Raw genomic sequence first — 24,883 nt, 5'->3', positions numbered from 1 at the left:
GAGATTTTGAAGCTAAGTCCAATTTATTTAAAAATATTCAGGGGAAAACATTCCATCACCAGTCTGACCTGCAACAGCTTCACTTGCCTTTAAAACCACTGCATGACAGCAGGACAGAAGAGTAACTTACCAAACACGGCTCCAGTAGCAGGGCTGCTGGCTCACCCAGCCCTGTCACAGCAGGTTAACAACAGCCACCCAACAGTTTGAAACAGTCCTCTGTGGCCTATAAAAAGAGCAAAGTCCTTGGCAGCACCCACAGCACCATGCAGAGGGCAATGCCACCAGTGAAGTGCAGGTGAAGAGTCCTGTAGGTAGGGACTGCACATAGCACCAAGCTGGCTCAGCTGATCCTCTCCTACCTTCTGGGTGGCACATCCAGAAGCAGCAGCAGGTGGGCAAGGCGCATGCATGGGGTGTCCGTGGTGTTCCACCTGCTTCTCCACAAACAGAGGCTGCTGCAATTTAGCACAGGACATTTTACACCATCCCCAGGTGGCAAAGGAGTAGTCTTTAAACCCTTCAGATTATCCTAGAGCCTCAGGAAACCAGCCCCAAGACTTCACAGTTTAAACAAGACTGCACCATTTCTCCCAGAGCACTGAAGTCCTAGAGACATCTTTGTGCACTGGGGTCTTGTGTCCCATAGTTATTGCTCTGGTCTCTTTTGCTTTCCAGTTATTTACACCTGCCTAATGCAGATACATAGAAACAAATTGTTTTTATTTTCTTGCCTTCAAGAAAGCCCAATTTCAGTACTTCACTCCCTTCCCATCACTCTAGTAACACATCACTGAAGGCAAGAGCACAGAGGTTGAAGAAAAATATATATTTTTTTACATCCATAATTGAATACATATTGTATGTATTCAAATTCAGGAAAAATGCATCACATATACACACCAAGATACATCAAGAGAATACTAGGGGCAAGACACTGCCAACAGCAAGAAATACACCAAAAAGCACAGTCATTGCTACTGTAACATTCTTTTGGGAAGTGTATTCAATAGAAGAAACATCTCTATGCATCGGGGAAAGCCAGATACTTGGGCCTGATTTTTCTGTGCCAGTGTGAATTAAAAGTGTGGAATTTTTACTTTTAAAAAAGTGCACGGAATAATTTTTTTTTAAGCATTCAACTACCAAAACAATTTCATAAGCTCATTATATAAACTACATTATTAATTAAAAAGGTCCTAGCCCTACAGTATGCAGATCCAGCTCAGGAGAACACAGGCACATGTTGAAGTCCATCCCTATTTAAGGCAGCATTTAAGCATACACTCAAACTTTAAAGCTTATGTTCTGTCCCACTGACTTCTATGAGCAGCCACAGTACACATTTAAAGTTAAGCACCTGCACAACTGCTCATCTAAATCAGGATGTGTTCCCTGTTCAGAGCTTTACACAGATGTGTGTACTCGATCTGGACTGGCAACTTCTGCAAGACCAAGCTCTTTTTACTGCCCTACAGGTACAAGTAACTCCACACCAGGCTTCTCTCCACCCCTGTGTCAGGACTCCCCTAGTCCTTTCCACAGCTTGCCCACAAAATGCCATCTGAAAGTAGGGTGGTGTGTCTAGGGTGGGAAAGCAACTCAACATATAATTTCAAGGGCTACTCCTCCTCCCCACAAAGTGGGATACTTCGTGCCTTTTTTTTCTTTTTTTTTTTTTTGTAAGAACTGAAACGTGTGCCTTGAGATTTTTAAAATTAAGGGTGAGAGGAAGGGGCAGGATCCCATAATTCATCTTAATGACCCATGATAAACCCCTGAAAATAGGGGAACAGATCTGAAGAGCTTCTTAGCCTCAATGCTACAGGGACCCTGGCATAAGAAAACCACACATGCACACACACCTAAGAGCAGGCTGGCTCAGAGCATCCCAAAGCAGGCTCCAAAGTGATCTTACATAAAAAGCACTTTGTGCTGCCAGTGGCAAACAAGTGGATGGTGTGTTGTTTTTTTTTTTCACAAATAGCAACTATTCCGCAATATCTTCCTCTTCTTCCCTTTTGTGTCTTTCCTTTTCCCCAAAGTTTGTTTTATATTACGTGTAGTTTAAGTACCAAACCAAAATCAAATAGGAATTTACACAGTCAGCACCAGTCAGGAACTGAACCTGGGTAAGTTAATAGGTTTCTGGTACCCAAATTCCTGGAAGAACGAAAGAACAATTCTTGCTCCTAAAGTTAGAGCCACATCCATATGTTTCCCATTGTCTTTTTTACCTTTACAACTAGAGGTAGAGTCATTTTGTCCAGTATCTAAAATGGCATGATCCAGTTATATTGTTATTACATTAATATACAGTATCCATCTTATCACAGGTATTGAAAGTGCATGGAAAAAGTCTAACCAAGCCAATCCAATGACAAGTAACAGTGTACCAAACATCATATAAACACACCCGCACACCCACGCTCACACATAGTGTATATATATATTTATAGATTAATTTACAGTATCAGAGTGTTGTTTAGATCCAGTGGTATGTGCAGAAATATCAGGCAGTTGCTGCTTTTCCTTCTCATATGCTTTTCAATTCTTTATTTCCAAGATAGATGGGTTGTGGTCTAGGATTGCCAAAATTATCTTGTCCATATACTGTCGCAACCTGTAATTTATCTCTTCCTGTTCTTTAAGGGCTTCCATGAGCTGAAACACAACATCTCAAAGTTACTCATGAAATATTCTCACTAGTTTCCATAACAGCATGGAATTCACTCAAGCAGAGGACTAGCACCTGCTCAGGATCACCAGCTTCCTTGTGTTCTAGCTCTAACTCCTCCCTGTATCTCTACTATCAACAATCTGTATGTTCAAGATCTTTCATATGAAGGAAGGTGGTGAACAGTCATCACCAGGGACCTTGTGGCAGGTCATCTGAAACAAATTCCCCATCTAACACACCAATGTATTCTGCATCCACACCACAGATGGGTTTCTTCATCTCAGTGCACGAGTTTTGTGATGCTCAGTTCTTTTCATATCTAATGAAATCTAAAGCACTTTGCATGAAAGGCTGCTGAACAGAACAAGGATTTCAGTGTTTTGCACTGGGAACAATGTGGGTTGCCTCTGCATCATGTGCACACTCAAAACAAACAAAAAACCCAACACCACCCAAAACAGCACAGCTACACACTCTTCATGAACAACCCACTGAATATATTCTTCTGAATATATATTTCACTAGATCTTTGAGCTGTGAGAGGCCCTTCAAACTCTCCAAAGATGAAGACCGCTTGCTTTTTATACTCTGCATGTTTAATGCCAAACTGACAAAGTTGCCCAGGAGTGTCAGAGCTCCAGATTCTCCTAAAGCTGCTGCAATGTGGGTGTCCATCTCCAATGGCCTTCAAAATTTCCACCCTAGATCTGCAGTTTCTTCCCTTTGTTTTGATTATACAAGAAAAATGGCATAACAGGAAAAGTTTATGCAGGTCAGTGAGGTCTACTACGTGTGGGCCACAGTTGCAAGGCAATGTCCTCCTTTAGAGGGGGGCTGCTGGGTATTGCATGAGCCAGAACCATGAGATTCAGAAGGACAAGAACAATTTGTCTTGACAATAGCAAAAGCCCAATTAGCTTTTACCTAATTAGAGTTAAACAATTAAACAGCCTTCCTTCACAGTGCTCTGTTCAGTGGGAAACTCAAGTACACACTTCACTGCAAGGGACTGCCCAGGAGCTAAGGCAGATGGGGTCAGGTCAGTCAAGTACAGACTGGGTAATAAAAAGGTTTCTCTCAGGACTCCTCGCTTGAAGAAGAAATGCGAAGTTCTGTCTAGAAGAAACAATTCCTTTTGATCTCCTTCATCACTAACCTTTTTTCCCTGGCAGCTCTTACATATCCATTGGCCTGATCTCACTACGTGTCCTGAAGCTTAAAGGAAGCTGTACCAGCTTGACTCATATACAAATGGGTCTCTTGTAATATCTTCCAAAGCATTACCAGATTATTACTTGCATACTACCTTCTTTCTCCAAGAACTCAGCTCTGCTACAGGGAATATATAGCTAAAATTTAGATCTAAGTGAGAGCTTGTTACTGAAGTAAATTAGAAATAAAGCTGGAACAGAGAGTAAAAGTTCAGGTAACTAGCTATGGTAATTTCTCTATTAAATTAATGTCATAATAGCACAATACCCTCTGAAAGACAAGATGTTAAAATAAATCCATTGTAAAACAGTTCACCGAGATTTAATGCCATTTTTTTGAGAGAGAAATGGAAGAGTTCAAGAAGCATCCAAAACACTGTTAGATATAAAGCATTCTTCTAACACTTTTCTCTAGCAAAGCAGATTTTTTCTGTTGTTCTTTTGTCAGCTTCACAGAGTTCAGCCTTGACAGTTAATTACACTGAAAACAGCATATTTTTTGATGTAGTACTTGATTAAAAAAACATATTACCTCATCTCTTGATGCAGAATCAATTTCAGCAGCCAGTGACTGGGCTTTTGTTTGCGTTGCAAAGAGATTTTTAGCTTCATAAAGACTAAGACTTAGAATCTGTCCATTAAGATCATCATTTTGGTCACGAAGTTTCTGATTCTCCTATTTAAGGATGAAAAGGCATTGCTTTTAAGTTTTTTCTACAAGGTGTCACTAAAAATAAGCAAATATTTAAAATCACGGGTAGCTTGGATGACATACAGCAGGGCTGCAAGTTAATAGTAACCCTCTTACATCAGTGACAGGAGTCACAGGTATTTCCTCTGTGCACAATGTGCACTGCCTGTGCAAAGCAGTCCTAGACAGAGGCAATGCAGGTCTCGTGCTTGTGTGGGAAGGGGGGGACAAAATCTGAAGGCAGTGTGTTAGGGGTTGGAGCTACAGGCTGTAGTTTTCATGTGGATCGAGGGGCCCTTCCCTGCTCACCTGCTTCAGCCGTTTTATTTCATGCTCCATTTCCACCTCTCTGGTTTTGGCATTGAATTCACTCAGGCTGGATGAAGAACTTCTCCCACGTCCAGGACGCTCACATTCCAGCTTGTACAGCTGCAAGTGCTCCAGTTCTTTCCGCAAGTCTTCAATGAGCTGTGGGCATGCAAACAGGCCATGTCCCCCCAGCCCTCCCAGCCAGCAGTCATCTTTGTGCTGCGTCTCTACTCTGACACAAGCACATTCCTACAACACAGCCACTTGCTCTTCTAAGGAAGCACAGGACACTTAAACCACTTCAGAGCTGGATGCAGCTCTGAACTCCAAGCTTCATGTCTGAGGTATAATTCCCCTTCTAAACATAGTAAAGGAAATATTAGGGCACACATACAAGGCTGCAAGTTCTCAGGAATTGTAAACCCTTTGGGTCAGGGATTGCCATTCATTAGGTGTTCTTACAGCACTCACTGCTCTATGGGTACCCCTTCCATAGAAACACAATCCAGAAATACATTCACTAGGTGATGTATTTTCAGTGTTCATCCTGCCTATTCTTTTTCAAATGGGTTTCCATGCAGACGAGATGCGACTGCCTGGTCTTACAGCCCTTTTCACACCCACCTCCTGTGTGGCTTCCCTCTCCTTGTTGAATTCCAGTCTGTTCTGCCGCAGCTTGTCCATCATCCTCTTGTACAGATCCATCTCATCCTTCAGGCGCAGGCTGGTGTCTTCCAACCTGTCTGACATCCGTTGCCTTTCCTACAACAAACAGGGAACTTCATAACTTTCTTGCAAGTGCCTGAGCCCTCTGCAGTTTTACACCACCAATCTAGAGGCATAGCTGCTCATAAACTGGCATTCCTGCCACTAAAGGTGACCCATGTTCCAATTTCATCAATATTCTTGTTTAGGGTAGGCAAGCCAATGAACTGGGCCAATCACTAAGAGTTGGTTCTTACACAAATCAAGCTGCTGTTAAATTGCACAAGCACTCAGGAGATTTTTTACCTCATCTAATCTCTCAGTTTGTGATTTCAGTCGGGTGACAGTGCTTTTCAGCTCACCGTTTTCTTCTTCCAGTTGCTGAACCCTGTGTCAATGACAAAATTCTTGCAGTAAGTGCCTCGTCAAATGGCATGCTCTAAAAAGTCATTTCACTTCCACTTGACAGAAAGACCAAACAAGATAATCTTTCTAATCTTAGCACATTTTCTCAGGAGCTATCGTGCGATTTGTTTGTTTCTTTGTGTTTAGGGCCAGAATTGCTACACTGCCCCTCAGATTCTTATATTCATAACAAGAGGTACCTAAAATAACTAGGCTGGAAGAAACAAATGCAGGCACAATGTTTGCTACAGCTGGTCACAATTTCCTCCTTGAACCCATGCCAAATATCCAGCTAAGCTGTCTACATGGGCCACACAGATTAAAGCATTAATGTAAACCATCCTCCAGCTTTTGGGCATTAAACATAAACCAGCACAGCTACTCTGTAGAACTACTAACCTGTAACCATCTGTGCACTGTCTGGTTGTGAATGGCCTATGTTTACATGCAAAGTAAAGATGAAGAAAAGAAGAATTTGTACTCTGTTCTGGGTGACATCAAGATGTTTGTTACCTTGTATTTAGCAGTTCAATTTCAGTGCCTTTCTCTTTTTCATACTTGCTATATGCTTCTCTATGTCTCTTTATCTCTTCTTCCAGAGTCTGTTCTGCTGATGTCTCTTGGTCTTTCAATAGCTCTTCTAGCTCATGAACTCTAAGAAAATCAGATTTCATTTCAGTAGCAGCTTCACAAGTACTTAAAAAAATAAAAGTGTTCAACTGAATTGCCTCTCTTTTTCCTCCCCACTCCTTTATTTCCTTCTACTTCACCATCTCTCTTGGCATTTAGCTTCTCCCAATATCTGTATTGGTATTTAATCTTGCCAATAAGCACAGCATCAAATAGTATTAGTTCATCTGTTAGTCTTTCATTTTCAGTCTCAAGAAGTTGGGACTATGACCCAACCTTCAGCTGTTGCTACATGTCAGAAAAAAAATTGAGTGGTAGCATAATGGAGGAGCTTGCTCTGCAGAAGTTAATAACATCTGTGTACTAATAAACTTGCTTGGAAAGCCTCTGCTTGCTGAAAACTCAGTCCCACTTGGACTTCTCAGATGAAGCCTTATCTTATTTTGTCTGTCAGCATTAAGGCAGAAGACTTGGTCATATTTTGCAGGTAGAGATCTTCCCTCCCTCCAACTATGTTCTAGCTCTTCTCTAACATGATAAAGTAAACTGACTCTGTCCTTCATTACCTGTGAACTAGCTGTGTGTTCTCTTGTTTCAGTTTGCTCTTCAGGTCACCATTTGTCAGGCTATCGTTCTCCAGTTCAGTCACCTTTTTCTCTAGGTATGTTACCTGGATGGGGAAGTGGAAAACAACTGAGAGTGTGAATCTCTCTTCACACATCCCTTCACTGTTCCTAACTGGCATTTAGATATGCTACCCTTTGTTAAGGGGATGTGTTTCCCTGCAAAGCCAGCAGCAAAATCAAGCTCTAAAATTCTGAGTTTTGCAGACACTGCATCTTCCTTGAAGGTGATCAATGCAAATACACAGTAAAGAGTTACTAATACAATGCCTAGATCTGTACTTGCACACTTCTTGCATTTTTGTGAAGCCAAGTCATATTAATGGAATATGAAGGACACTTTGAATGAGCTCCTTCAGATCACCGGTAACTGAGCAAGAGGATGCAGGATCTTGCTGGGTACGTCAGTCGCAGCGCACACAGCTTCTCACCTTTTCGGTTATATCATTATCACAGGAGTCTATACTGTCTCTGAACAGGTCTTCTGTGCTGCCATTACTGCTGCTGAAGTTACTGTTGTGGAAGAGTTGTCTGAAAGATCAGAAGGGTAATTATTTTGCTTGATAAGGATGGAAGAGAAAGAGTCTGTGCACTGTCTTATAGCCTGGCTTTGCACTTAGAACATCCAATGCTAAAATCTCTGCAATCATTTCAGTGACAATTACAACTGCTTAAGCACAAGTCTTATGAGAAGCTAATAGCTAAATTAAGTCAGATTGAGCATAATCAATGACATTAGTTCTACGGTGTGAGTTCTTTGTCTCTTTTGATAGGATCTGCCACCAGCATTAACATAGTTAAGAACTACCTAGCCTTATTCACACGATGCACCAAGTCGTATTTTAAATGTCTAATAAGGTAAAAAAAGGTGCAGGTCACCACTGCACCCTGGTTCATCTAAAAATCTAAGATCTTTAAAAAACAGGGGGAAAAAAAGAAATCTCAAGCAGTTTCCACTACAGAACAATGTCAGAATACATAACACTGGAGATGATCTAAAATATTCTTGAAACTTGCCGCCCTCCCCAGCCAGGGGTCGGTCATTCAAAGGAAGATAACAATTCTGTGTGTCCTTTTTAAAGGATGCTCTTCCTTTCCTTTCCATTTCAGCTACAGCAACAAAAAGGCCCATGTTATGAAGGTGCAAGAAGCAATAGCTGGACTGATGGAACAGCACCATAAAGGAGCAAAGCTAGCAGACAAGGAACCAACTATCTGTTCTTAACAGAGCTCTTTCCAATTCAGGGGCCTGCTCCAAGACTGGCAGTGGCTTTTATATTCTGTAACACTCCTATCCAAATACAGGCCCCTGCACTTGAAAACTTGTCTTGGCACATTTTTGTATTCCTAAACTTACTCCTCCCCTCTCTTCCCACCCTTACTTATGGAATTGTTACACAACTTGTTCTGTATGTATTCATAAAAAGAAGTTGAAGACTCTTACCTTCCAAAGGCTGTGCTTGATATTTTCCTGTTAGGGCTACATGGATACAAAAGGAATTATATGGGAATTAAACACTTATTTCATCAGTGTTGGACTCTTTCAATTTAAACTCCAGCTGAATTGCACAACGAAATATAATACTGCGTTTTCTAATGAAGTAAAAACATGATTCTGTGAACCATTTTCTTAGACAACTTAATAAAAAGCTGCAGTTACCAACAATGTGAAGATGAGTGGAGTCACAGATTACTGTGATCATTAATAAGTCAACTTGCAAATACTGTTATATTTAACAGAGATTTGTCAGTGTAAATCAGAGCAAAACTAACATTAGAAACACCACAAAGCGACATCGAGTTAGTGATGGACATTTTTTCTGGATTCCCAGTTCTTAGATGATTTATAAACAGTTAGTTTATATTTCTCCATAATGCTTCCCAGTTCAGCACAGGAACTGAGATGCTTTCTATTTTTACAGTTCCCTTTTGCAGCCAGAGACTAGTATTATCTAAATGAAAAGACCAGACTCCAGACAACAGCACTAGAACCAAATCAAAACATCCAGCCATATCTCTCAATATGAGGATGTCACATCTGTGTACACGCCCCTCCTCTCTGTCAGGGCATCACTGTCTTTCAGCCAGGTGTGTACAGCCTCACTCACAAAATTACCAAAGCCCTCGCTGGTCATGGTCTGGGTGTTACACTCATTGCCAGGGCAGAAGCACTGCTCCTGTCCAGTCCTGTGCTGCTGTGCTGACATGTAAGTGCTCTCTGTGCCCAGGGTTAGGCAGACGGGCAGGGTTCACATTCAGTTTCTAGGGGGAGCTAAAAGACCACCAAATAATTTCCTTCAAAAACCCTACCTGAGCGTAGGAAGCACTGGATTCTGTCCAAGTGCTCAGCACAGTTTAGAAGGGGACGGAGTGGCAGAGACAGAAATGTAAGGAAAAAGCTGAAATTGCAAAGAAGCCCAAAAGTCACTTCTGCCATAGGACTCATCATTTTTCTAAGTTCCCTTTAGGACAAGAAGAAAAATCCCATAGGAATGAAGTACCTCTGCTGACCAACAGCTTTAGGAGAGGTGCATGTAAGGTTATACACAATAGCTAGGGATCTGCTAGGTAACTCCTTCCCCCTTGGAGAAAACGGCAGATAACTGTAAATCTGCACTAAGCAGCATGGCAGACCTGATTTCAGGGGCATTGCTAAAAGCAGTGCAATAGGCTGCTTACCTGTTTGCTTTCAAGTTTTTCAGCCTGGCTTCCAAATCGTTGAGTAGATTTATCTTTTTGCAGCACTGGGAGCAGTAAACATCCAGTAACTCGCTGTTATAAACATGCCTCATTTTTCGGGGTGTTTGGCCAGCACTGTTTGCAGGAAACGAGAGACGTTACTGGCTATAGTAACCAACCCACAAGGGGTTTTCCTCTTGACTGTGTGTCAGAAGCACAGAAGAAGGACTCTGGGAACCACCTCTTAACTGCAGATCATCTAACTTAGAGATGATGATGGAAAATGCTAGGCCTAGGGCCAGTCTACCTGTCTGAGCTGGGGCTTTACAGGAGGAAGTGTTCTGGGTGTCAGTGGAAAGAACCAGTTTGGGTGACCAAAAAAACAGGACAAGGTAAAGAGTTCATGTGATGCATGTAGCAAAAGCAGCTACATCACTATGTTCTACATCAGCCGTGTCCCCATCTCATCTTGCCCATCTTCCCACTAGAGCCTGGCATGCAACCTCAAGAGTCTTTTCTCCAAGAGAAAGACAGGAAGATGGAAAAACAGAGTGGTCTGGTAAGAAGCACTCACAAAAACAACCCCTCAGATGGTAGGACAGAAGGAACCTTAGAATGAGGAGAAAGGAAGAAGTGGACATAGGTCTGGAGAGGCAACAACAGTAGCTCTTGGAATGATAAAGAGAAAATGAACTCATAACACAGAGCAATCATAGCATGAAGTGCACACAGCCCAAGGAATGGGAATGGAAAAAGCTGTGTAAACCTGAGGAAATAGTGTATGGAGGACACAAGCCATCATCATGAGGGGCAGAGGAGAGGGCTGCTGGCTCGGCATGCATGACAGGGGGGCAGGGCTGGATTGCAGAAGTGCTTGAAACAGAGGGGGTAGCACATGGGGGTCACATGCAGAACAGGGGGATGCAGTGAGCTTGTCCAGTGATAGCAATGAAGCACAAGACCTTCATGTGCTATTGATCCAAGCCGACAAATCCTGGAGCATCTTCATGCTCAACTCTTCCCCAGCCCTGCTCACCCCCAAGCCTGAGGAAGGATTTTAAAATCAGCAACTAACTTGGTCAGAGGATGTAAGAGCTAGAGACTGAGGTGACATCCAGGAAACTGGTGGACTGTAGCAGCTCCTAACGGACAGTAGCTACTTCCTTATGTTTTCCAAGATATTAAAAGTCAGTATGGATGCTTGTTTCAAACAAACCCCTGTCCATACACAGCACTTCACCTTACAGGTTAGTGATAAGGATTTGTATTATCAGAATACTAAAGAGAAAACAGCTCTCTTGCAGGTTTTCCCTCCTCAGCATCAGGGCTGGTGCACAGCACTAAGCTGGTTTCCAGCAGGTAACTCCAACGCTAGCTTCTAACTGTGAAATCTACTGTCTGCAATAGAAAGAAATCTCTAAAAGCCCAGTAATTTTCAACAGAACACAACAGAGGTTATCAGAAACAACATATTTACTATAGCCCTTATTATTAAGTGTAGACTGTCAATCAGAGGGCAGAAAATGAACCAATAAAATGTTTTTTTAAGGTGAGTCTATGTAACCAGTGTAAACTCTGGTATGGTCACCCAAGCTCAGAGAGGAACAAAACTGAGAAATTGTTTGTTAAGGAATAAGGAGCAACCTGGAAGATACAGATGAGCCAAGGTCAGAGTAGGCGTTGGTTCTGGTCTCATCATCAGGGCATGGGCTACTGGGAGTAAAATCCACATCATCTCCTTCCCCATAGTCTTCAAACTGTTCTTCATTACTGATCAGAGAGGCGGTAGAATAGGTTGAGAGGTCAGATGCTGCAGAAGGGTTGTGAGGACTTGACCTGAAACAAGAGGTCAAAACGTCTCGAAGGCCAACTTTGATAGCATCTTGCCTCACATGGCATCTTCCACCTTTACAGCTCGTCCCGTCATTGGAAGCTGTAACCCACTCACTTTGCGCTAAAAACCCAATGTGCTAAATATCTGATGTGCAATTGACATAGTACCTTGAAAGACTAGATCCTGAGAATCTATGAACAAGCTGTCTGTGAGACAGGTCAGATAAACACAAACCATTTCACTTTCAAGAGCACACCTCAACAATCCTCAGTCATTATTTTCACATGGTGGTGAATACCACAGCTTATGGGACATCTGCTCTGAATGCAGGAACTGCAGACAACTGTGAAACACATGGGATAGTGAGAGGAACAGGTACAAGGCAGAGGCTGTTGCTCTATTCCAGAAGCAGTTTCCCAGTAATCCCCATTAACCCTCTCCCTCAGATCATTGCATGTCAAAGAGTCCTAAAGCTACTGATGTGACCTAATGCAGGCTGGGTTCCCACCTCTCCTTCCCTCGTGGCAAAATGTCACTTCTAGAGGAGATAGGGACCACAAGAAAAGGCTGCTTTACAACCAGAGAAGTACCTAAGGTAAAGTCAAACAGAAAGGGAACAGCAGGACTCTGTGAACTCAAGAGAGAGGCATATAGGAAAACAGATCAGCAGAGGCACCATAGGAAAGCAGGTGGCAGAGCAGTGTTGAGGACATCACATCTGATACAATGGAGCAAGTTTCCTGTAGAGGGTGAGCGGTGATTCTCCTGCCCAGAGTCCAGTCACGCAGTGTCCTGTCTTGCAGAGGCAGATATTTTAGAGGTTTGCTCACTCCCATCTCAGTAAGGCATTCAAACAGACAAGCCAGGAGATTCACATACAAGTTCCTATAAACAAAGCTCTCCCTACAGAAAAAGCACAGTTGAGGTCTAAACCACACGCTGCACTTGTGAAGCCCTGCAGCTGCCCAACACATCAGTGTTGCTACTAACAGAGCAGAATCTGCTGTCTCTCTGCAACACAGACAAGGCACTGATCCAATCTGCTGACACTTAGTGCACACTGGGTTAAGTTTTCACTCCTTTTGCTTCAGTGCACAGTGCTTATATCTTCAACTCTGCTAGCTGAGCCACGGGACCCTAGCTCCCAGCTGATGCACTTCTCCAGCAGCTCAACAATATTGCCTCCTACATTTCTTTTAGGTTTACCTTGAGCCTCTTAACCATGCCCTGCACTTTTGGAGACAAGGAGATTCCTCTTCCTGTAATACTACACTTGTAAGCTGTAAAAAGAGATGCAACAGTGTTCCTTGGGTGGATGGTGCAACCATTATTTGCATATCCCTTCCCTCCAGAAGCAATTAGTAGAAAAGGAAGCCTGCCAACATTTCAGATGTATGCTCTTTTGTTTCTCCTGCTTTGATGAGATCCATTTATAACCTGCAATTCATTTATCTAATTCACATTAACAGAAATTAGGGCAAGCCAAGCCTGGCACATTATTAAAGGATGAAGTCCATGAAGATAGGAATACTCATACTCGAAATAGATCAAACTTATCTAACAATGCTCCTTGGCTGGGAAATGGATTAGTGAGAAGCTCAACACATCACACTAACATCTATTCATAAAGAGCTGCTGTGCCACAGACATACTGTGAAGGTTTTGGGTGACTATGATCTGTGTGACTGCAACTGCTGTTTTAATCTCAATGTTGTTACACCGAGTCAATTTAGAAAGAAGCTTCTCATAGAACTTCCACCAGGGATCGAGGTAAATAATGAGTCCTCAGTTGGGATAATAATCTATGCTTCTCTTCATCAGCTCTTCAGTATAATAGCCCTGGAACACCATGACCTGCCAGCAGATGAGTTCAGCAGCCTTATCCCTCATGCATTGCCTGGCTAAGTTTCTCTTACAGCAGGTATATGCAGTCACCACTGCTGGACCTGCCTGGTAACACTGCTTAGAACTTTTAATTTGTAGTTATTTGTAAGCTTTGCCAAACCTTAAAACTGTTTGAGTTGAAACAGTTCATCCTCAGGATAGATCCTGAACTCCTAACCAGCCGCAGGCTGGAAAGTGTCTAGGAATCACAGTCATTTATGAGGGAGTTTCTAAAAGTGGGGTTTTTTTACCCCATACAAAGTCTTTCTGAAGGAAGCTTTCAGGTTTGTTTGGCTTTTTTAGAGCTATTTCCTGTTCTTCAGAGCAGGACTTCACAGAGGGCTAACACATCTGATACACAACCCATCTGCCTCTTCAACAAGCAGGTATCATGGTTTAGCTAAGGTAAAGATCTCCATCGTGTCTTTTAACACTACAGCATGAAGCTTCCCAAGTAGTTTCCCAGAGATTTACCAAAGCTGAGGAAGCCTTGGAGGATAAACCAAGACTAGTAGTAGCACAGTAGCTCTTAGCAGTTCCTGTCACCCTAGAAGAATGGCACAGGATGCAGAATGCACCCCTTTCACAAGAGCCTGAATGGCACAGCTGGGAGGAAAGATAATTTCTTTCAAATACAGCATGGATAAAAGTAATTCACTGCAAGGATGGGTGCTTTGAAGAACTGGGGATGGCAAAGCAAGGAGACTAGTTTGATAAAGAGCTGATGAAAACCGGAATTATCTTGATAAAGTCTCTGGGATTGCTCAGGTAAATGGGAAAAGGACACATCTCAGCTAGCTGAGAAATTCAGGAAGAGAGTAGGGATGAGGCTGCACAGAGAGCACCTGAGGAGGCCCAGGAGAGAGAAGGAGGACTGCCTTAGCAATGAAGGAAGCTTAAGAGGCACAAACCAAGACAACCAGCCAAAAATAGGGAAAACAGGGCAGAAGCTTACAAAGCAAGTCCAGCTAAACTCTGTTCTGCATTAACAGAGTTCAAAGCAGGATTAAATCAATTTGGGTCCCTTTCCCCCAGTCGACTTTTACCAGTACCCCCAGGCACACACCTGGGAAGAGTCAAGTTAGGGTTAGACACTCTTTGTGTTAACAGCAAGCTATGGTTATACACACATGCCAAGACACCCTGTGTTAAACACAATTTACTGTTGCACACTAAAGGTTATGGAAAATTAGAAACAAACAGAATTAACTCGGTACATGGAGTTGCAAAGCAAATCCACAGAGTCCACATCTTCAGATAACTAGAGGTGCAAAAGACTAAAGCAACATTCCCCATGTTGTACTGCTTTGCAGTAAGTATTTGGTTTAATTCCAGCAGATAAAAGTTATGGGAACACAGAAGATCCTAAGTTTTGGTGGATGCTAATGAAGTGATCCATTCTGGAGAGACCCAACACTTTCACTTAACACACAACATGCAAGTCCCATGAGTGCTCACACAACATGCCAGAAGGAGCCCCAGGGCTGAGACTGTCTAAGCCGTTTAGAGGACCTGGACATCCATCTCCCCTACACTGTAAATGGATGTTAGTTTCTAAATCCTTCAAGCATCCACAGCCTCCCACAGTAGGGATTTGTGACATAAAGGCTCCTTCCTCCCTGGTTGTTTTGCACATGCCTCAAAGCAGGGCTTCCATGGGGCAAAATCACCACTCACTTGTCACCGGGCAGAAACAGGCCACCGAGCACACTGTCCTTCTCCTCACTCCGACACACATCGGAGGCCTCCGAGCTCTGGGCACTCTCAATAGCACTGTCCATGTCAGACTCATGGTGAACCTCTTGCTGTGCTAGAGTCATCGTGTAGTCATCAGGAAAGAGCTCTGACTCGATGTAGGCGCTTTCGCTGTCCAAGTAGGCACAGTCCGGGATTTCACCACCCTGGCAAAGGAAGAATTGGGAGGCAATTCAGATCATCCTTCGTGGCACTTAAGAGGATACAGGAGAAGCAAAACCCAATTTCTGTACATCCTGGTAAGCAAGACTGATGCTGAACAAAAGCCATAAACCAAAAAGCCTGATCTGCTTTACAAAGGCCAGCTTGCACCTTCCAGAAGGGCTCAGATACTGTCTCTGACTTGGTGTCTCTCCTATAGGAGACAGGGACACAACACCCAGGTATAAAATGCTGTCAGTTTCACCCTAATTTACTACCAAAATGCACTTGAAGTAATAGATATCCTCAAAGACTTTTTCATTATAAGAAGAAGCACCCTTTGTAAGAAGACAATCATGGGACCAACTCTCAGTGACTTAATGTAGTATCGATTTTTAAAAAAAGCAAGTCAGATAAGTCTAACAGCTTACTCTGCCTTCAAGGTTGGGCAAAAATCTTTAAGGTGAAAAAAGAGCTGGCAGGTGTTAAAACATCTATGGCAAGTCTTGGTGGCAATCAAAGGTATAAGAGAGCAGGAAAAAAACATAAAGCTGTCTGTTCCTGCTTCCTGGAACCACACGTCTTGATTAAGTATCAACTAAAATAAGACATCATTCTCATTACTGCAACACTTTGCTCGTGCTGTTCATTCCCACCCACCCATGAACATTTCTTGCATTGGGGCATTTCTTGTCCCATGAACACTCAAAATAGCCAAGGCAAGCTGTTTTCTATTTACTTGTCCCTGAGGCACAAGTAACAATTCTTATTTGAAAAAATGAAGGCTAAGGTTTTACTCCGTCCTTTGGTTGACACATAGCAACACAATACTGCTTGGACAACTCCCATCCAGTGTGACACAAACAACTCACGACTCAGAGCAAGTCCTGCAAATGCTATGATTCAGAGCTCCACCCCAGAGCTTACCTCATATTTAGGCCCAACTGTTACCCTTTCCCAGGAATCTCAAGGCATTGACAACCTGGTACCACCAGCTGCCCCTGTGGCAAGCAGGGCCAGTGGGATGCTGTTACTGAGGCACCACCTGCAGCAGCTTGGCTACAAGTGACCCCCACAGCCTCTGGACACTCCTGTGCTAGCACCACAGTGGCTTAAATCCCCTTTTGCAGAACCAGTGACATTCTATGTGATGATACCACTTTTTCACAGTGCCTTTTTCACCCCAACATGAGAAGAGTCAGCCAAAAGCTGCAAGTTTAAAAGATTTGCAAAAACTGCTATTAGAAAAGCAGGTCTCACTGTCCACTTTTTCCTGAAATACCCGTTTATAAGACAGTAAAAACTCTTAGTGTACAGAGATTTAAGAAATTCAAAAACGCCCACCTACTCAAACCTACTCCACTAATGAACACCCAAGCAGTTGAAAGGACAGCTTGAGCTGCAGTGTTTGAATTTCTGGGTACATAATCAGAGCAGATACCTGGATGCTTTTCTAGCTGATCTTTCAACAGGTCTTCCAGATAGACAAGTAATAAAAGTAAGACACTTCAGCACTGTACAATAATAAGCACACATGTATATGCCTTCTCCCACTTTTCCATGTCAGTCTTATTAAGCCTGGAACTTTCCCTCGGTACTGCTCTAAGAGGTGTTCAAAAGGATTTCTTCTTGGTCCATGCCATGTAATGTTCATTGAAGCCACACTGCCTCATGCAATCAAATTTCTAGCTCTGAGACACAGCACCTTCAACACGGCCATGACCCCATATCCACAGGGAACTGGAAGCTTGGCAGGTCACACCAGCTGTGGAGTCTGCCTTGGCCCTGCTATAGCCCCAAGGCTCTTCAGCACATCTTCTGACCTGCACTTTGCCTCCGCACAAGCAGGCAGGTTTAATGACGCTATCGCTCTTTGCAAAGTACCTTGGCATCTACAAAGAGACAGCATAAGCAATAAGAACTTTTCAGTAAGTGTTGAAAAAGTAAATATTGTTAAGAACAATTAGGATGTTTCAGAAGTATCCAAGAGTGTTTGTTTAGCTAAAATTTCCCCAAAGTCTCCTCCTGCAAGCTATGCCCCACAGGCACAGTGCTCCCATTTCTTACTTTAATGCCATAAACCCCCGACTGCTGTTACGGAATTGCACCAGCTGGTAGAAGTTTCAGCTAAAAGGGAAGGAAGAGGGGCACAGGGCACATTGGATCCCTGAAGCAGGAGTTGGCAAATCAAGGAGGGAAGGAAAGAAAAAAAAACAACAGCTTTTGCACAGCCCTTTCAATTAGCATGTCTTTCTCAGAGGTCTCTGCTTAAGCAAGTTTTTACAGCAGGAAAATCTCACTGGCATTAAACAAATTAACACAAGAAAGTAGAGGTCAAGAAGATCATGAAAGAATCCCTTTCTGTTCCCTGTAGGTAACACCACACATTTGCTTTTTCTAACAATAGCAGCCTAGATGCTCCTTTAAAAAAGTCCATTAGCAATTAAATGTGCAGTGTCATCTTTTTTTTTTTTTCCTGTCACCTTCTGGCAACATAACCTTCACATACTTACTTGTATTAAAGTACTCATCTATAGCTACAGCACAGGCTGCACTGTACTTGTGCTGCTCAGCACCACGCATTCTTTTTCAAAGTGTAATTGTTCTGCTCCTAAACTCACTTCTAAGCCCCATTAAATAAAAAAGAAAAGAAATGGTCTTTTGGAGGCAATGACCCATCATAAGCCTGAACACCTGCTCTACAGCTACTGAGATGACTCACTAGTGGCAAGACTTGGAATCCCTCCTGGAAGCTGGTCCTCCTTTCTGCTGATCCCATCTTCAAGCTGTGGGGAGTTCAGGGACTGATGTGGACTGGATAAACGAAGAACATGGGCCAGCCAAGGTCCTTTGAAGAGCTTCCCCTCAGCTGCCTTCTGCTGCTTCCTCACAGCAGGGAAAGAGGACAGCACACAGCACATCACTTCCCAGGCTGCCAGCCCCCCTCTGCTCTGCAAATCTGGCACCTACCCCACAGAGCTGGGCGAGGAAAGGAGATGTTTATGAAGCACACCTCATCTGCTCTTCTGAGTACCTGGCAGCCAAATCACACACTGAAGACCTCAGCCCTTTCAAAGTAAGCAGTATGACAAAAAATTCTGCCAGGGAAGCTCAGCTCTGCTGCCACAGGTGCATCAGCTGCTTATTCACACTTTTAAGTGCTCAAGGTCCACCCACAACCAGTGCTAAAGATCACAGTTTCAGCAAGATGTACAGGAAATAGGACCAGTGACAGCCATTGTGTTGAAACCTGTGTATCTGTTTTCTGTAGGAGTGAACTACATGCTTTGCTATTAAGCTTTAAGAGCTATGGGGTGGAGAATCACTAGTAATAATGCAGTGTTTCCAGGCACAAACCAATACCTCCCAGGTGTCTCTTCAGCTCCCTTCCTGAAACCAGCCTTCAGTGCAATCGTCACAATTACACATTTAAAATAAAGTTTTCCTTCTGTGGCTTACATAGCCCATAGAAGAAAAATGGCAAAGTGCTTTTAAAAAATCTAATACAGGTTAAGAAAGCAACTCCAACCACAGAATTGGGGCACATTCCTAGTAAACAATATGAAGAGATTCACACACTACTGACTAAAGCTATAAAGTATTTGAAGGTGTAATTGTTCAGTGATCACAGTTTCTTACAGGACCATACTTTCAATGACGCCATCTAGCATAAGCTGCTCACAGACCACACCTACGGAAATTAAACTCCTACAAAAAAAACCAAACAACACAAAACAACAAACAGAAAAAGGCTGATTGGACACCTTACCCTCTCAAATTATCCCTTCACAGTTTAGGTATCTGCAGCACTTCATGTACTAAATTAGAGGTTGGCAAGAAGAAGTGGTAGCTTTAAAAGAGCTAACTTCAATTTAAACAGTATGTTAAAGCTTAGGAGACACTTCTATCCTGAGTCATTTGTTTTCAGTGTACTTGCCATTAGCTGAAACCAGTAAAAGAATGAGTTCTGACGACTTAGTATGAATCACTGTGTTTCTCATTCTGCTAAGCAGTTCCCTTCTTTGTTGCCTGAGTCAAAAGAGATGAAGTTGCTGCTTATGATCTGCGAAGATTCACACGTAGAAAAAAAAAACCCAACACATTAAAATATCACCAACAACATAGCTGCGGGTAGCTTTAAAGCTAAAAGTACTTGTACTTTGCACTTTATCTAATCGGATGCTCAAGATAACTCCAAGTACTTCACAGGCAGTTGGTCAGTCACTTGTATAGCAACTGTTGAATATTCAGCAACAGTTTGCTCTATAGAAGCACCTGCAGCCCAAAGATCCAGGGCCACTTCACAGAAACTAATTAATTCCCTTCCTCGAAAGAGGCAATTGTGTGGCTGCATTGAACCCAGATGAGTAAGCACAGCCTGCCTTTGCACAGCCACCCCAAACAGAAGTAAGAGCCAGAAGACAGTGTTTCCCATGGATTTCCTCTGATCCTTGTGGGGCAGAAAGCAACAACAGCATTAGGTGGGTATGGGAATACAGCTCTGCCTTGCCCTGCAGTGACCTGGCTGGTCTTTCCCAGGTTGGAAGCAATCCCTAAAATATGCACATAAAGCAGCTGAAAGCTAGTAATTTGGCTGACAGGCTACATGACATGCCTACTTCAACACATCCATGCTGCAGAGCAAGCCTAGTTAAAATTCACTCCCATCACAGCCAAATAATCAGCACCCCTGACATGTAGGCAGCCTCCCAGTATTCCAGAGGACACAGGGAAGAAAAGAGGATCCAAGTCTTCCAGCCCTGGGCAATTTGATTAGGAAGAGCTGGAACCATCACACATGACCAGAAACAAGAAATACCATGGTACTCCCCCTCACCAGGATCATGCCCCCGACCTGCACCCACCCAATAAACTGAATCCACAAGCTGTGGGACAGATGAAAGTCTGAATTCCTGCACCCTCCCCATCCAGTTTCTTCCCAGCAAAAGCGCAGGAAAAGTCACCTCACCACAACTGGAAGGGAAGAGGCACCACTTGGGGAGGTGTGTGAAGCTCAACAGTCCCAGATGGAATGTTACTTACTGGTGCACACCCATCACAGAGAGAATCCAGGCTCTTTCATCTTTATTTAAACAGTCACTGCATCAGAACGCAAGTCTTCTGTTAATTACTGGGTAACAAAAAAGGGTGTGAAGCACTTCTCACCAATGTGTTTTAGAAACACTCCACCCCTCTACAAACAGTTGCATATTTACACCAAGTGGGCTATGAACTTTTTCTAAAGCACAAATTCTCCGCCAACATCTTTTTCCTTTCCTTTTCAGTTGTCAGGCAGAGGTGGGGAGGTGCTGACTTAATCTGACTGGAAACAGGAGAAACCACGTAGGAGGGCAATGCAGAAGCACTAAGCGAGACCACAATGCTGCATCTGCCACCAGGAGGAAGCTGAGCCTGCGTCCCCCCGCCCCGCAGCCGTGCCCGGACAGGGCAGAGCAGGGGCTGCCCCGGCTGAGGGAGGGAGGAAGCAGCCCTTCAAACTGCAACCATCTCCTGCTGCAGCGTGGAAGTACACCAAGTCTCCTCGCATATCTGGGAGTTTAAGATCTCTCAGAGTTCAAGATGAGTGTTCAAAGTGTAGTTATTTTACTAAGCTATTTTAGTTGATTTGTTCAAATGCAATAGCTTCCTCTCTATACCTACTCAAATCTGGGATTTGAAGCTCAGTATAAGGCAAAGCTTCACATATTACTGCTGTGGATACTGGAAGGGACTTATAGGGGCAAGTTTATTCTTAAGATCCAAACCTAGGATGGAGTGCAGCATCCTGGAAAGCTGGTGGAGTCCCCAGAGGACAAGCTGTGCCCGTGCTGCAGTGCACTGCCAGTCTCTCTTTCCTTGGCAATGTTGCATCTGTATCTCATACAATCCTACAATTCAAACAACAGGTTTGGACTGAAAGACCAAGCTTCAGTTTCTGGGTTGTTCCCGCTGAACCACACAAGCAGAGGGCACAGAGGTTCTGAAAGGCTGCTTTGTGCTCTGGATAGGAAGTTCAAACTGCCTTTTCCAAGGCAAGAGGAGAAAGGCAGCATGCAGCCTGGAGCCAGCCAGGGAGCGGCAGGAGTCAGGAGTGTTTACACTCTGCTACCTGTCACTTTAATTGGCCGTAATAGACGTGCCAGACCTCATCATGCACAGGGTCTAGAAAGCACTCCTTTTCACAGGTCATTGCTTATGCTCTGAAAGTTTCAACATTAAAAGACTTTAGCAGATTGCTTATTTGATCCTCCAAAGAAAATGAAGAAAAAAAAAAAAAGGCTCTTTCCCATTACTTTGAAGTTGCATCTCATCACTCCCTGGGCTGCTTCCCACTGTACTGGGTGTACACTCATCAGTTATCACTGGAGGCTCAAAGCTGGGAGCATCCCTTAAGAAGAAAACACCCTAGTCTGCAGTGTTAGGGACAACACTGTACTCTTGTACATTCCCTTCACTTTTGGCATGGAAGGGGCCAGCACATCAGCCATGGAGTTCAGAACAAAACCCATCAGGCCATTTCCTGAACAAGATCACACCTTGTTCCAACACTGACCAGGGCACTTCAGCTTTGAGCTGCAATACGATTTCTCTTCTCTTTCATGTACTTTAAAAAAGAGATGTGAAGTTGCCTCGGGGTGAGACAATCTCTCTATTTTTAAAGACAGAACAGGGAGGGAGGACAGAAAATGTCAAACTCTTACTTGGGACTGATGCTCAGGCCTGCCCCTGTGCGTAATAGGGCCAGTAAAAGTTCCTCTAGTACATCATGGGCAGTAAAAATGTTGGTATGGACAATTGGTGACAAAACTACGAAGATCGCAGTGCCCTGGCAGCCATACAGCCAACTACAGGTCAGATGTCACAATGTTTGTGCACAGGAAACACAGAGCTGCAGTTCACAGCTAAAGGCACTCCAAAGACACCCCAGTACAGACCAGCCTTAAGACCAAGGGTCAGAGGTAAGCTCAGGTTACATTATTTTGAAGCAATACTACAGGTGAACACCTATACCTCATCAAAGAGAGCTGGAGCTTAACACAAATTTCTGTATTTTAAGCCTAAAGCATAGTCCAGCACTAGCTTCTCAGTTCAGTTCCTTAATTAACCAAGTCTGTAAGTTACAGGGTGCTCTTTGAAACTGGTGTTTGCTGCTCAGGAGGACAGCTGAGCTCACACACTAACTTGTTTTCCTTGGCGCCTCAAGGTCACACAGTCAAGTACTCAGTAAACAGCAAAAACTTGCATCATACTTGTCTGTGGGTGCTGCAGGCACATGGTGACGAGTTCCTTGAGCAGCCTTTCTGCTGCTCCAGACCATGGCTGGCCAAGAAGGGTACTCCTGGTACCTCCTGGAGCACCGTTAGGCACAAACAGTGAGGAGAACAGGAAGAAGCTGCCCCAGGCAGGAACAGTTCTGCTTATGTCTAGCTAATTATTTACAGAAGCCCTGGTCAAACTCCCTTCCCCCAAAGAACTTGGAAACTATAATATTTGCATTTCTGTTCTATACTACTGCAAGCTTGGCCTGCAGCAAACACAGGGAAATAAAGACATCTTAAGAAAAAATAAGATTTTTGCCTCGCAAATCATAGCAGTGTGTCTACCCACCCACTAGGGTTAGATTTTGCTGCAGTCTCCAGAGGGGAGGAATGATTGGGGAATGGGAGCAATTTCATACCCCAAGAGGTAGAGAACCATCTCGAGTTTTCCTAGCAGAGTAAGAAATCCAGCCATGCTTGATGATGAGTAGTTGTTGGCAAGCAGAGGGAAAGCACTAAGGATGTGGCTTTGCTCTAGTTTATATGGAAATACTTCCCCAGAGCTCACTGGTCAGTCTGAATGCAGACAAACCTAAAAACTAATTACTTTGTGTTTAAGAAATACTGAAGTAGCTCTGAAGAGCTCTTCATTAGTCAGAGGAAGGAGCTCCAGGACCTTGGCTGCTCTTCAGCTCATGGCTTGGCAAACCCCAGATTAAGGTGTTTCTGCTGTAGAAAATAACTGGTATTGCAGCCTTTACCCAGCAAAGTTTGCAAGCACTGATTTATAAAAATGTCCAGTCTCCTCATCTATTTATAAAAGGCATTTTTTTTATTTTTAAAGAAATGGTTGGAACTAGATTATCTTTAAGGTTCCTTCCAACCCAAACCATTCTATGAAAAAATTAAAAAAAGGCTTTCACAGACCTGCTCTTTTCTTTTCTTACAATGAAGTGAATACACTTAATTGTAGAAGGGCTGTCAAGCACATCATAGTGCTCAACACGTGACAAACACAAATTAAGAACCCAGTAATCATAAACTCTGGCACAGTCAACAAACTGTTTTATTCACTTACATGGTAAAATACAAAACATGGCTTATTTTAGACTTCACAGCTACGCGTAGGCAGGAGATAGTTCTACCTTTGGACTGGCACAGATAAAACAGATAGGGACCAAGTAGAAATAATTTATAACAACACTAGTTTGCACACTGAAAACACGAATCAAAGCAGAGCCATATCCAGAGACCCCTCTCTTAAACTGCAGTTATTAGCTGCAATGAGCCCAAAGCACATTTTGTGTTGTCAGGAAGCACTTACAGAGCCTGATCAGTGCAGTTATCAACTGAAATGACTATAGAAAGAACAAAAGGAATTACATTACTATGCTGCTATTCAGAATTTGGGAGATCAGCTACCCAAGCATTTGGGAATATTATTGTTTGGATAAGGGTTAGTTCAGCAACAACCCATTATTAGTTTTATAACAATTTAAAATATTTCACTGTAACAGTGTATCCAAAAGACAGAAAGAGTTCAGCCCAAGGTATGCTCAACACATATAACAGGACTGGTTAATCAATAACTGAAACAAAGCTTGCCATTTTAGCGTGGGAAGTGTTTTGTTTTGCAGCCTTTGCTCATGGCTAAGATCCCCCAACCACAGTGCCAGTAAGAGCCCTGACAAAGTAACCACAGCTGAGAAGCATCTGCACATCAGGTGGCTTCTGGGAGACTTGCTGCTGTTTGCAGTAATTCTTCAAATAACAAAGTTAAAAGAGGCCCATTAAAAGAGGTTTTACAACTGCTTGAAGGCTATCACATTGAGCATCGGGAACAGCTCAAGGTCCTCTTACTTTGGGCAGATGCGGCCAAGCAGAAATTCCACAATCTCCTCCTGTATCCAGTTGGGCAAATAACAGCCCACGCTACTGTACATATCTGGTGGTGACATCATGCCATTCCTCCCTCCCCAAAAATCACAAGGACCACAGGCAGAAACGTTACTTGCATCACCAACAAGTTCACACTTCTTACTGAAAAACAAGCAATTCTTAGGGAAGGGCAATTCAA

At 43.3% G+C, this 24,883-nt stretch overlaps 1 protein-coding gene across 9 annotated transcripts in view; it reads right to left on the bottom strand.

The window, feature by feature from the left end:
• Positions 1-814: 814 nt before the first annotated feature.
• Positions 815-24,883, bottom strand: part of RAB11FIP4 (RAB11 family interacting protein 4) — a 107,075-nt gene continuing 83,006 nt past the window's right edge. For 5 of the 9 annotated variants that reach the window (XM_051634605.1, XM_051634610.1, XM_051634611.1 and 2 more), the window contains 12 exons: positions 15,329-15,552; positions 11,578-11,769; positions 9,934-10,068; positions 8,699-8,734; positions 7,686-7,785; positions 7,198-7,301; positions 6,515-6,655; positions 5,903-5,984; positions 5,516-5,653; positions 4,892-5,050; positions 4,424-4,567; positions 815-2,664 (listed from right to left, as the gene is read on the bottom strand). In XM_051634605.1, coding sequence (XP_051490565.1) covers positions 2,548-2,664; positions 4,424-4,567; positions 4,892-5,050; positions 5,516-5,653; positions 5,903-5,984; positions 6,515-6,655; positions 7,198-7,301; positions 7,686-7,785; positions 8,699-8,734; positions 9,934-10,068; positions 11,578-11,769; positions 15,329-15,552 — 1,572 coding nt within the window. In that variant the 3' untranslated portion in view covers positions 815-2,547. The remainder of the gene's footprint in view (positions 2,665-4,423; positions 4,568-4,891; positions 5,051-5,515; positions 5,654-5,902; positions 5,985-6,514; positions 6,656-7,197; positions 7,302-7,685; positions 7,786-8,698; positions 8,735-9,933; positions 10,069-11,577; positions 11,770-15,328; positions 15,553-24,883) is intronic. The other 4 variants (XM_051634606.1, XM_051634607.1, XM_051634613.1 and 1 more) reach the window with 4 other exon arrangements.

The sequence above is a fragment of the Apus apus genome, chromosome 17 (assembly GCF_020740795.1).
Source record: "Apus apus isolate bApuApu2 chromosome 17, bApuApu2.pri.cur, whole genome shotgun sequence".
Taxonomy (NCBI): domain Eukaryota; kingdom Metazoa; phylum Chordata; class Aves; order Apodiformes; family Apodidae; genus Apus; species Apus apus.
The sequence above is the reverse complement of the archived record's forward strand: the minus strand, read 5'-3'. Positions and strand labels throughout refer to the sequence as shown.